The 13868-nt window shown below is 47.2% G+C and overlaps 1 protein-coding gene across 1 annotated transcript; it reads left to right on the forward strand.

Moving 5' to 3' along the window:
- The first annotated feature begins 857 nt into the window (after positions 1-857).
- On the forward strand, positions 858-13756 carry Atp23 (ATP23 metallopeptidase and ATP synthase assembly factor homolog). Its single transcript, XM_051176152.1, has 6 exons — positions 858-1075; positions 2610-2655; positions 3665-3746; positions 7640-7777; positions 9327-9410; positions 13010-13756. Exons 1-6 carry the CDS (start codon positions 889-891, stop codon positions 13211-13213), a joined length of 741 nt encoding a protein of 246 aa, XP_051032109.1. The 5' UTR covers positions 858-888; the 3' UTR covers positions 13214-13756.
- The last annotated feature ends 112 nt before the right edge of the window (positions 13757-13868 follow it).

Genomic DNA, 13868 nt, shown 5'->3' on the forward strand with positions numbered 1-13868 from the left:
TCTTAAGGCCTCGTACGCCCATTTTTCTTAGACACTTAAGTTTCCTACAGAAAACATTCGCTGTGGTTCAACTTCAGTAGTTTTCTTATTCTTTGTTTTCTCAGACTCTACCATCCTGCCTGGCTCGGGGTAGCAGGTGCTGAATAAATGTGTGAACTGAGCTGAATAATTTATCGGGGAAAGGAAAAACAAACGCACCGCACACGCGCATTAAACAAAAGCCGGAAGTGTGTCATGAACGCACTAACACATACAAAGTGCTTTGAACTGCAGAGCAGACAACATTAATCGCCCTGGCAATCCCCTGGGGAGTAGGGAGGCTTAATCTGGGGCCTGATTATGGGTACCGAAAGGCGTCACCGCGTGAGCTGAGGTTTGGAGGAGGAAGGAAAACTGTTTATCTTACCACTTATTTGTGCTGGGGTTGAGGAACGGGTCCCCATGCGCTAGATTCTGATGTGACCCAGCAGTCTTTATTGTTCCCAAAGAGTTTCTGGAAACACTGCCTTTAATTTGGTCTGAGCGGGTAGTGGGAACCAGAGACACGGGCAGAGGTCAGGATGGGACGATGGCAGAGACCTTCAGCTGCAGAAAGGCACTTAGGAGGAGAGGGTGTGTCCCCTAGACACCCTTAGCTGTTGAGGAGGCAGCAGGAGGCCGAGAAGGTGCACTTAAAAACAGGCCAACCAGCCACCGGACAGCAGCAATGAAGATGGCCACGAGGCCCCGCCCACGAACCCCGCCCACGAGCCACGCCCATCCAAAGCCCCGCCCCGAGCTGCGAGTGGCTTGCCTACCCTGCTGGAGTGCTGAGGGCTCGCCGGTGGCGGAAGCGGCGTCCCCGGGTCGGAGGAGCCGGAGGAGGCGGCGGCCAGGCCTGCGGGCCGCATGGCTGCAGCTCCGGGCGGTGGCGGGTCAGGCCCCGCGGCGGGAGAGCCGCTGCTGCAGCGACACGACTCCGGCCAGGGCTCGCCCGAGCCGCCGGCCCACGGGAAGCCCCAGCCGGGCTTCCTCTCCAGCCTCTTCACCCGGGACCGGAGTTGCCCGCTCATGCTCCTGAAGACGCTAGAGACGAGTAGGAGCGGTGACCCGGAGGCTGGGCCGGGGGTGGCATCAGATCCCGGGGGCGAGGAAGGGCGGGGACCCCGCTGAGCCCCTGAGCTGCGTGGGCCGGTGGGGGCTTGGGCACTCGCGCACCACTCCCGCTGGTGAACGCACGGGTCGCACTCAGTTTCTTATGTAAGTAGGGGCAGCAGGGGCCGGGTGCCGGCGAGAGCTGGGGAGAACCCGTTAGTAGCCTTCCCCGGGGCGGGGGTGTTCTTTAACCTTCGCTTATTGCAGTGGGGACGGAGGAGAATGCTAGAGTAGAAACCCTCGAAAGACCCCGCGTTTATGCACCTGATTGGGCTTCGCTGGGGAGAGCGCCCCTCGTGTCCTCAAAGAGGCCGGGACTTCTACAACGTCTGTTACCACCGCCGCGGGTCAGGTTGCCACTGAGCTGTTTGTCACCAGTCCCAGGACACTGCTCAAGAGCCCTGCCCCTTTGCATCCGCATAGATTGCCCGTCCACTTCAGATTTATTTAGGAGAGTTAAATGTATTTGTCCCAGATAATAAGGTTAACGTCTAGCAGTGTTGGTCGTAACTCTAAATAGTCAACTGATCAAAGGTGTTACTCTCTTCCTTTTTAAGTTTATTAAATTTGTCTTTATTTTATGTTTTGCCATGGGTGTCGGGCCCCCTGCAACTGTAGTTACAGACAGTTGTGAACGGCCATGTAGGTGCTGGGAGTTGAACCCCGGGTCCTCTGGAAGAACAGTCAATGCTCTTAACCGCTGAGCCGTCTCTCCAGCCCCTTTCTCTCTTCTTTGTAAAAAGTTTTTTTTTTTTTTTTTTTTTTTTAAAGATTTATTTTAGGTGAATGATTGTTTTGCCTGCCTGTGCACTGCCAGCATCCCTGGTGTTCAGGTCTGTGAGCCACAGTGTGGATGCTGGGACCCGAACCTGGGTCCTCTGCAAGAGCAGCAGGCTGGCTCCTAACTCCTGAGCCATGTCTTTAGCGCCCCCTCCCGCCCGGTGAAGACTGAACCCAAGGCCTTGCCCTCAATAGGCCAGGCCGTACCACTGGGTTCAAATCCCTAACACCCTCCTCCCCGTTTTTCTTTCTGGTTAACCACAGACGCACACTCTTCCAGTTACTAACCCCCACTGGAGAACTCGTTGGCATGTTCTTTGCTTGGCATGTCCCATTTGGAATGTGGTACTCAGAATGGGGTATGAGTTACCACAGAGAGCATTGTAGGTACCGCCTTCCTCAAATCTAGGCTCTATGCTGCTTTTTGCTTTTCTGACTGTGGCCCAAGATTCCCCTGGTCTCCTAATATACTCTGTAACACAGTGTTTAGTCATTTAAACAAAACCAACCTTTGATACTAAGATGCTTTGGTCTTTGTGTTTATGTTTTATTTCATTCAAGACTTGATTTGGTATTAATTTACATGTTTCATACCCATTTAAAAATCAGTTTTCAGGTAATATTTGTGAGTTATTTTTGTGACGTCTGCTGTCTGCTGAGTTTTCTAATGGACAAACTTATGACTATCTTTGTAGACCCATATGTCAAACTTCTACTGGATGCTATGAAACACTCAGGCTGGTAAGTAATCTTTTTTAAAAATGCCACTGTATATTCTGGAGCCCCCAGAAGTGAGGTTACAGAGCTATTCTGCTTGAGATGTCTCATTTGGGAAACAAAGCCTCCTCGCCCAGTGGCAGCTACATGTCCTCCAGGCTGGCCTGTTCTCTTCCACTGTCTTTTGTCCTGGCCCAGCCTCTGAATATTAGTAAAGAGCAATATTTACAGTTTGTCCTGAAAGTCATTCCCGAACTCGGCCCTTCTATTCCTCCAGCCTAGGACACTATGGTGAAGAAACCTTAACTCGGAATAATTAGTAGGATGCTTCCAGATATTAACTCAGAGTGGATTAGGGGAAATGTCTTCTCATAGCTGCTTTTTAATACCCTGACCCAAAGGCAGGACTCCATCATATGTCCAGTGTGGTCCTAGTTAAGTGACCAGCTCCTGGATGGATTCCTTCCAGAGTACGGAACCTGCAGGGATGATCTCTCTCATTGTACAGGCGAGAGTCCCGACTGTTAAATGGCTTGCCAAGTTCTGTAGGTGTTAGCGCTGTGCTGTGTGGACCAGGGTTTGTTGTAGACTATTATTTTAAGGTGTGTCACTTCTGTTTATACTCCGGAACATTTGTTTAATGATGCAAAGATGTGTTTAATTACATAAATTTCACCTGCGGTCAGGAGGCTGGGCCAGCAACGAGCTGACAGGAAGTGGCAGGGAGGAGCCAGGTGGCCGAGGAGGAAAGGCGAGATGGGGAGCTGCTTGCTATTCAGCAGAATTTATCTCAGCCTTTGAATCTTGAGTTCTCTGGAGGGACAGAGATTTAGATAAGTTCTCTGGTAGCTGTGGAAGAGTCCGTGCCTGAAGGAACAGAATTCCCTCAGGCTGCAGCTCTCCTCTGCAGAGAGTTGAGGAGTTGCAGTTTCTGATCCCGATAGCCGTGGAGTAAGAGGCAGAAACAATGTAAAAAACGGGACAAGGAGTGATCGCTTCATACACGGTGCTTACATCTCTCCATGCTTCCCAGTGCTGTTAACGAAGGGAGACACTTCTCTTGCGAAGACTGTGATGGAAACGTCAGCGGAGGGTTCGACGCTTCAACGTCTCAGGTGGGTGTCTTTACTCCCTTCCCATACCTGCCAAACACTTCTCACACGCTGGGCGTTCTATCTGGTAGACTTTGCATAGGACTTCAAACAAACAAACAAAACAACAAAAGAAAAAAAGAAAAACAGTCACGGTCCTTACTCTCTAGGGGAGAAGACACAAACTCCTTAAACAGGACATCTGAGAACTTGAGGCAGGTAGGATATGGGGAGTGGTAACTCTCTGTTCCTGCAGCAAGCGGCTGAGAAATTGAACTTGTAATGAGGAATGAGTTATTTGGGCCCACGGTGTCAGCCCATGGTCAGTGGACCCCATTGCCTTTGTGGCCTGTGTCAAGTCCGAGCTTCATAGTGGGACCTGTGTCTGTGGGCGTCAAAGTCACCACAGCCCCTCATGCCCAGCGATTTAATTTCCTCCACTGCGCCCCACTTTCTGAAGTACCGCAGAATAACCAACCTGTCCTTTGGGGCAGGAGAGAGTGGTTAAGAGAGAGCACTGGCTGCTTTTCCATAGGACAAGGCTCAGTATCCAGCACCCACATGGTGGCTCACAACCATCTGTAACTGCACTCCCAGGGGATCCAACACCCTCTTCTGGCCTCTGCAGGCATGGGTGTGGTGCACAGACATACATGCAGACAGAATACATGTAGGCATTAACCAAAAAAAAAAAAAAAAAAAAAAAAAAAAGAGTAAACTTGGAGGTGGTGCTCGCCTTTAATCCCAGGGAAGTTGAGGCAGGTGGATCTCTGTGGGTTCGAGGCCAGCCTGGTCTATAGAGCGAGTTCTAGGACAGGCTCCAAAGCCAGAGAGGAAAAAAAAAAAAAAAAAAAAAAAAAAAAAAAGGAAACCAGCCCTTTAATTCCTACGCCTGTGGAGGATAGTCAAGGTCCACCATGATAGGTCAGTGACATGTTGCTTGAAAGCCTCTAACAGATTCAGCTAGAAGACAGAGTCCCTGCAAAGGCAGACAAGACACACGCTGTCTGTCAAGCAAGAGGCTGGGAAACTGCAGGTACGAGGGATACCATGCTGTGTGTGTAGCTAGAGGGTGTGAACACGGGAGAGAAGGGTCTAGAATTGGAAACCAGTGTGGGCTGTGTGGTGGGCGGCTGTGAACGCTGAGGCTCCCACAAAAGGTGAAGTTCGTTTGGGGTAGGGGAGAGCTTTCCTGTTACAGATAACGACTGCATCCATCTTCTAGAATAGTGATGAGGATTGAATTAGGTTGCACATTCAATTTTATTATTAGTTTAAGTCACTAGAGGGTTCCCACAGAATATTGGAGGTGGCAGGTTGGTCATGTGACGCGATGAAGGTTGTTGGAGTTACCGTATGTAACTGCTACAATCTGAGTATATAATCTACATTTAACCCCACTTAAGTGCTTTCATCGGGAGAGTTTTGTGTGCATTTGGTTATTCATAACTGTCTACAGAAATGTGGGTGAGCACTGTGGGTTTTATACTTGAGTTGGAATCCTAGCCCCTCCGCTTATTAGCTGTGGATTCGGGCAAGTTGTCCTTCTTGCTTTTAGTGTCCTCATTGGTAAATTGGTAATTGAGTTATAAACAGCTCCCAAAGGCTCTTGGTAAGTTTGCCCACTTTCCTTCGGCGGTTAAGTAGAGTGAGTGTTTGGAAGCTGGGGTAATGTCTAGGTCAGTAGAGTCTTTGCCTAATGTACATGGACCCTTTAGCTCATCCTCGACACCGCATAATCCATGCCTGGTTGTACACACCTGTAATACCAGCACTCGGGAGGTAGATGCAGGGGATCAGAAGTTCAAGGCCAGCCTCAGCTACATAGAGAATTTGAGACCATTTGGACTAGAGATGCTGTCTTGGGGGAAAAAAATAGAGTGAAAATTTAAACTCTCAATTCTCGGCAGTGTTAGTGTTAAACACACTATGCCAATCTATCTTGAATTGGGATTTTTATTAAGTCTTCCCTTTGTCCAGGAAATTAGAAGACCCGTGTGGTGTGTGTGTGTGTGTGTGTGTGTGTGTGTGTGTGTGTGTGTGTATGGGAAGCTTCTGTGTAGCTGATACCCAGATCAGAGGAGTAAGATGTTCCCAGGACTTCAAATACCTGTGTGGTCCTCTCGACTTGAATCCCTTACCCTGACTATGGGCATTTCCCCCTGCTTTTCTGAGTTTTCCCACCCACATGTGCAGTCCAATATTGCTTTGTTTGGACCCTTGCTTTTGTGCCTCGTACAAAGACTGTTTTGAGTTATATGGAATGTGTACAGGGTGACTATGAACTTCTGGCCCTGGTGGGACAACATTTCTGGTCTGCCATGATGAGCAGGGTTGGGTGGTAGAACCCAGGGCCTGGTGCATTCTAGGTGAGCACTCTACCAACTGAGCCATATCCCCACAGCGTAGGTCTAAGTTCAAATGTCTGAGAAGCCTATCCCAGCTGGCCAGATAGGGCCTGGCATTCTCATGGTGTTTGCTCGGGACTGTCAGTGTATGTATTATTCTGGAAAATATCTATTAATTTCTGTCTCCATTAGTAGATATAAGTCACTTACTAGATCTTAATGAATATTAGTTGAGGCAGTTAATGAATGTATATAAAGTTTCTGGCATCTACTAAGTGTCAGGCATGCGGTAAATGCAACTATTATGATTGGGACTCTTTACATGGTGATTTATTATTTATGATTTATTGGAGCTTGCCTGAGGATTCAGAAAGCAAAGTCAGCCACAAGCCATAGAAGCCAGGCACACACCTTTAATCCCAGGACTCAGGAGATAAAGGCACCCAGACCGATCTGTTAGTTCAAGGCCACCCAGGGAAACATTTAGGGTGAATCAGTCTAAAAGAGAATTAGAGTTCACACCTTTAATCCCGGGACCAGTGAGAGGTATTTAAGACAGGAGCAGGGTCTCAGAGCTGGCATTCATTCTCCAGCCACACTGAGGATAGGGAGGCATTGGGTCTCAGGGTTCCGCCGGCCATGTTGTGGAGAGCATAGCAGCCTGGGATTACAGTCTGGAGGTTTGGTGAAGCCAGTATGAGAGCTGGTGACAGGCTGTTTGCTTTGCTGATCTTCAGCTTGACGCTTGGACCCCAGTATCTGTCTCTGGGTCTTTTTTGTGCTACACTCTGTGTCTTCCTTACTCTGCCAGGGTCCTGCGTGGCATGCCACCGACCTTTTGCTCCCCTCTCTGAGGGTCTTTCCTGGGAACTGATCCTCATTCTAGCTGGATGGGGGTGGTGTTAGCCATTGTTCATCCACCACTTGCCCTGAGAAGAAGTACTTTACATATGTCCTCACTCAGCCCCGGGTTCTGTGCCATCAGTCATCTCCTCTTTACAGTTGGGGAAACCGAGGCACAGAGAGGCTAAGGAACTTGCTCAGGGATGACCTAGAAACTTGGAGGCATGGCCCAGAACACTTAGTGTTCTTTCAGAGGACCCGACTCCACATCTCCGCACCCTTGTTGGGTGGCGCAGTCACCAGTAAGCTCAGCTCCAGGGGTGTAAGGTCCTCTTCTGGTCTCTGGCTGCCCACATTCCTGCCCATATTACTCCCTAACAAAAGATATGAAAAAAAAAATATGAAGACATTGTTTGCCCAGCTTGCTAAGCTAGCAGGGCCCGGATCTGTGCTTTCAATATGGCTGCTTTGCCCCAGAGCCTATTCTTAGAACCACAGAGCCATGGCATCGGGGCAAACTGGTATGGTCAGCTCAGGGGTTGCCGTATGTGAACGCATGCTTGTTTGGCGTGCTGGCATGGCCTAGAAGAGGGAGGGGTTAGTCAGCAGAAGTGGGGCTTGGGTTGTGAGGGGCTTCCCGCAGTTGGCGGGCAAGAGAGAAAGTGGGGCCCACACGAGGGGCAGAATTCAGAGCGTGCAAACTTCTCCTGTTTTCGTGTCTCCCAGGTTGTTTTGTGCCAGAATAACATCCGAAGTCAGGCTCACATGAGCAGAGTCGTCACCCACGAGCTCATCCACGCGTTCGATCATTGCCGGGCTCATGTGCACTGGTTTACCGATGTCAGACATCTGGCGTGCTCGGAGGTGAGGCTGATCGTGGAGACATTTGTTTTCCCCGGAACACCGAACCCTCTATCCAGAGGCAACTGCTTAAGCATATTCCTGTTTAAGCACATTGCTGTTGCGACTTCTACATAGTCTCTTTGTAGACTCGCTATAAATGTTATCTTCAAGACCTAATAGTAGTATCGGCTGGTTTAAATCGTAATAAGCTACTTCTCTTGGGGTACACTGAGGGCTAAAGGTTATGCATGTATGGATTTTTTTAAGAATTATTCATTTTTATTGTTCTGGGATTTGAATCCAGGGCCTCTTGTACACTACTCAAACTCTTAAGTTAACTGAGCTAAACTCCTATTCTTGGGTTTGCTTTTGCAGTGCTGGGGGAGAGCCCTGAGCACAGTGCATGCTGGGTAAGCAATCCACCACTTCGTTAAGTGCCTAGCCCTTCCGGATTCTCCTTTAATCTTCACAGCGATGCATTGAGGAAGATAGTTAAGATCCTTGTCTGCTAGACGTGCTGAGGGAAAAAGTTCTTTGGATTCTAGAGTTAGTGGCCTAGTCGGGGTTGCCATGGTTTTTAACCAGCTTGCTGTGTCTCATAGACAAAGGCATTGTTCACTCTGGAGTGAACAGTTTAGCCTTAAAAGAGCAATGCAAAAAGATACTTACCTTTAGTGATTTTGTGTTGCTCTTCGAAGTCCATGTGCTCCGACTTTCATACTTGAATGTCAGCATTTGAAGAGTACATTATTATGAGAAATTAAGGAGTTAGTATGTTTTGTCCTTCCCTTGAACTCAGTATGTGCCCCTACTGCGTCTAACGAAAACTCTTTAGACAGTAGATGAAACCTGAGTTCTTAAGTAGACGTCTCTGTCTCTCTCTGGTGTTATGAACCTCATACTAACTAACGTGTTCAGTACCTTAAGCCCCACAGTGGGACACAGCCTTGTTATTGCACAGGTCGCAAGAAGCGGCCATTCTCTTGGCAGCGAATTACCAGAAACGTGGCTACGTATATGACTTAGAACAACAACAACAAAAATCTATTAATATCATAAATCAGAAAATATATGCTAACTTCAGTAGGGTGCTGTTCATTCTTTGTGTTTTGTATTGTGTAACATCCCAAGCACAGTTCAGGGCCTGGAGGAGACGCAACTGCACCTTGAGGGATTTGGGCTGTGGCCAGGGTCACAGGCACCTTCGGAAAAATGTTTTCTTGAGGTCTGTTTGGCAATTTCTAGAAGTGTTTGTATGTCCTAGAGAGCATGAACTTCAGCTGTGAGGTCCAAGTCTCTGACTCTTTTGTTTCCGGAAGAAATGGTTTATGTCCTTGAGGCTACAGGTAGTTTGTAGAGGATTCCCTGGGGTGGGCGATGGGACGCCCCTGCCTGCCACAGTGTCCCCTGCTTTGTGTATCGAGTTCTTGGGACTCTGTCCTGGCTAACGGATGTTAGTTCAGGTGTGCTGGAGAAACACACGCTGGGTCTCTGTCCTCTCCCAGTTTTTAAGCGTCGGCGGGCTGTGGATAGGCAGCCATTTTCAGCTAACCCTCTGTGTTTGTGACAGATCCGAGCTGCAAGCCTCAGTGGGGACTGCTCGCTTGTGAATGAAATCTTCAGGTTGCATTTTCGATTAAAACGACACCACCAGGTAAACACACATGGACCCCTCCCAGGCATGGTGCGTGGGCGTAGTGAGTAAAGACAGGAAGTACACGGGGCTGGACAGATGACTCAGCAGTTGAGAGCACCGGCTGCTCTTCCACAGGACCAAAGTTCAATTCCCAGCACCGACATGGCAGCTCGCAACTCTCTGTAACTCCGGTTCCAGGGTTTCTACCACCCTCACATAGATGGAAGCAAGCCAATGGACATACAAAGAAAGCATGAACAAACAACAACAAAAATAAAAGCCAGGTGGTGGCGCACGCCTTTAGTCCCAGCTCAGGAGGCAGAAGCAGGTGGATCTCTGAATTCAAAGCCAGCCTGGTCTGCAGAGTGAGTTCTAGGACAGTCAGGGCTGTCTGGAAAACAAACCAGACCAAACCAAAACCAAGAGAGTTCAGTCTCTGTAAAAATCCAAAATGCTTTTTTTTTTTGGGTTGGTGGAGTCAGGGTCTCTCTGTAGCTTTGGAATCAGTCCTGGAACTCACTCTGTAGACCAGACTGGCCTCGAACTCACAGAGGTCCACCTGCCTCTGCCTCACCTCTTTTGGGGTGTCTCCATGCAAAGCCTTAACTTTTCTCCATGAGCCCTCAGTCCGGGGGCTTTCCCTGCTTCCCTGCCTGCACCTTTACCAGGGAGAGAGCCCTCTCCCGGGTTCTCACAGTGCCACGCCTCAGCTGTTCTCTATGACCCCCTCACACCTTCAAAGCCACGACCACCCGGGTGACTTACACTACCTAGTTTGGCTGCCAGCACAAGGCACAACCGTGGCCAGCTCTGGAGCCCAGCTTGCGTGTGCTAGCTCTGAGGAAACACTTCCCAGAAGGCATTACCTCAATGATGCAGGGCTCCTGTTAATCACGGCTGTTTCTTCAGCCCCAGCTGACCAGATACCACAGGGGTCTTCACACAAGCGGCCTGGTAGAGTCTTTGCTTCCCTCTGACACCTCACAAGCTGGGCCTCCTTCGTCTGCACTGCTCTGAACACTCAACGCTCTAACTCTCGCAGAGTAGCCCTCTGAGCTCTCAACACTCAATGGCTCTTCTAGCCCAAAGACCCAGAGTCCTTCGACAAACATGGTTAGGTCTGTCACAGCAGTGGCCCAGTATCCTGGCATCAGTTTGTCTTATTTGGGGTTACTATGGCCGAGACAAAAACATCCTGACCAAAATCGAGTCGGGGAGGAAAGGGTTCATTTGGTTCACACGGTCAACTGTTCATCACTGAAAAAAGTCAGGGCAGGAGCTCACACAGGGCAGGAACCTGGAGGCAGGAGCTGATGCAGAGGCCATGGAGGGGGTGCTGCTTACTGGCTTGCTCAGCCTGATTTCTTTTGGAATCCAGGACCACCAGCTCAAGGTCGGCCCCTCCCATGATGGGCTGGTCCCTTGCACTTAATCACTAATGAAGAAAAATGCTCTAGAGCTCAGCATCATGGAGGCAGTTTTTCAATTGAGGTTCCCTCCTTTCAGATGACTCTAGCCTGTGTCAAGTTGATGTGAAATTAGCCCAAACAAAAGGAGGGTTGGTGTTAGGGTTTGTGTTAGATGCTCTTTGGGTCTTGGAGGAGGGGAGCATTGTCAGCCCAGATGGGAAAGCGCTCTCTCTCTCTCTCTCTCTCTCTCTCTCTCTCTCTCTCTCACAGATTTATTTATACTATGGGTAATTTTAGGTAGATAGCATGGTTCCTTATGACGTCTAAAGACAGTTTCGCTGTTATTTACTTTGCTATATTCATTTCTCTTATCCTTCCCTAACTAAAAGCATCTTCATATCTTCCTTTCCTTTGTTTTTCTCATCTTCCCATATGAATCTGAATTGTGGTCTGTCACTGGGTCTTCTGACCCTGAGACGTCTGGATTTTTTTTTTTTTTGGACAGGGTCTCCCTGTCCATCTCTGGCTGTTCTTTGATGAGTAAGTGTTTTCAGCTTGAGAGCGCAGGTGTCATGAGACCCGGCCTTTAATCTTAGCTCTATGTCGCCTAACCTGGCCTGGAATTCTTGGTCCTTATGCCTTTGTCTTCTGTCACCTGATTTAAAAGTATGTGCTGCCATGTCTGCTTCTGGTTATCTTTCACACAATATTCTTTTGAATTTTAGTTTGAGCAGAGAGAAATAAATATTTTAAAAGCTGTCTGTGAATTAGAACGGCAGGGCCTTGCATTTCTTAAAATGTAAATTTTAGGGTTGACAAATTCCAGATAATGGGTGTGTTATTCTCATAGCAAAACAGGTCTAAGCAATGACTATGTTAAATTTTCTTTCTGCCTAAAAATGAAGGCACCTTTTACGTTTGATGAATGGATGTCTATGAATGGTTTCCTGCTTCCTCGGGATAAGCAGTAAAAAGTTAATGTGTCACTAATCAGCTGAAAAGTTATGAAAGAGGTGTGAAGAATATGTTATTTTTTTTAAGATGTATCTTATTTGTCAGTGTTCTGTGTTTTGAGGATCAGTTGAAGAAAGAGGGTCACTCCAGAATGTAATGTAGGTTTAGCCAAAGCAGCAGGGGAAATCAATCTCCAGGGATTGGCCTCTGGTGTCTTTGTGACAGCCTCTTTTGTTGGTACACAAATTATACCTCTGGCAAGTCAATTTCTGCATATTCAACCCCCTCTTACTTGGAATTATTTGAAAGAACCATTTGCCGGAGCAGTTCTCAGCCTGAGACCTCGTGGTTTGCGGGTTCTCTGGAGACTTAAGTTTTGCAAAGGCTCTGGAATCCTTCAGGAAGAAGAACTCAGATAAGAATCACTTTAACTTTAAACAAAAGGGAGTTCAAAGCATAGGCGCAATCACTTGGGAATTCAAGCCAGATGCAATGACTGTGGAATCTCCGTTGTGTCTGACTACATGAGTGTGGGTGCCGGGGGGCGGGAGGGGGGGCATCGGATCCCTGGAGCTGGAGTTACAGGTGTTTGGGAGCTGCTCACTGTGGCTGCTGGCAACTGAACTGAGGTCCCTTGGAACAGCAGGCATTCTCTTAATCCTGGAGTCATCTCTCCGGCCCCCTGAAGTATATTTTAAATTTAATTAAGCAAGATCAGCCAGGACCTTGTCTATGAACTTTTTTTTGATTTTGTAAAATGGAAATTACTGTTTGGCAGACATGGTCTGGTGCTTCATGGGATGAAATCTGGTTATATTCCCCCAAAATAAGAAAATGGAGGTCTTAATTATGTCTAAATAATTTTATATTGAACTAACATGTTCCATGATTTGAAAGTTATATTTGTTAATTTTATTTGAATTTTTATAATGGTAGGAATTACTAAGAGAACAGGAAGAGAAATGAACCTTTTTTTTTTTTTTTTTTTTAAATATTTTACGTGTTGTCTTGCCTGCATGTATGTCTGTGTGAGTGTGTCGGATCCCCTGGGACTAGAGTTACAGATTGCCAAGTGAGTGCTGGGAATTGAACCCAGGTTCTCTGGAAGAGCAGCCAGTGCTCTTAACTGCTGAGCCATCTCTCCAGCCCTGGAGAAATGATTTAGGTAATATGAAATAATTTAGGGAATATGTAATGGTATCATAGGATTAAATTTTCTCACAAAATGAAAACTGCCCGGTCTCCCTTTCCTAGACTTGTGTGCGGGACAGAGCTGTTCTTTCCATCTTGGCTGTTCGGAACATCAGCAGAGAAGAGGCCCAGAAGGCTGTGGATGACGTTTTTGAGTCTTGTTTCAATGACCGTGAGCCTTTTGGCAGGATCCCACATACTAAGATGTATGCCCAGTATGCTCACAGGGACTTTCAGAGCCGTCATCGCTATTACTCAAACATATGAAGATAGTATCCTCAAGCCTCAGGACCAGGAGGGAATGCACAAATGTATACAATGTAAATAATCAGTTAGGTACTGCCATAAAGTTCAGGATGTGAAATGGTCTCAGACACAGAATGTATACAATGTAATTCTTCTCAGCACAGAACGTTTACAATGTAAATGTTCTCAGCACAGAATGTATACAATATAAATCTTCTCAGACACAGAATGTATACAATGTAAATGTTCTCAGGTTAAAAAACTATACAATGTAAATGATCAGTTAGGCACCTGAGGATTCAGAATGTATACAGTGTATTGATGGGTTAGATACTATGGATCCAGAATGTATACGATGTAAGTGATTGGTTAGGCATGGGATCCAGAATGTATACAGTGTAAAAATACAGAAGTTGTTGGTTTTAGCATTTGACTACAAAAAAAATAAATATAGCAAAAAAGGAACTCCTTAAACTGCAAGGCAAAAATTGGACCTTTATTGCTAGTCATTTGGTAAATAAGGTAAATGAATGACATTTTTTGTACTTTCCACAGTATACTTACCTTTTTAATGCTTTAGTTTTATAATTTGTAATTTTTAATACATGAGATTATTTGAAATTTGATTATGAAACCTGTGAAGCATGCACCTGTGCGACGGTGATGGAAGAGCAAA

The sequence above is a fragment of the Phodopus roborovskii genome, unplaced genomic scaffold (genome assembly GCF_943737965.1).
Source record: "Phodopus roborovskii unplaced genomic scaffold, PHOROB, whole genome shotgun sequence".
Classification (NCBI taxonomy): domain Eukaryota; kingdom Metazoa; phylum Chordata; class Mammalia; order Rodentia; family Cricetidae; genus Phodopus; species Phodopus roborovskii.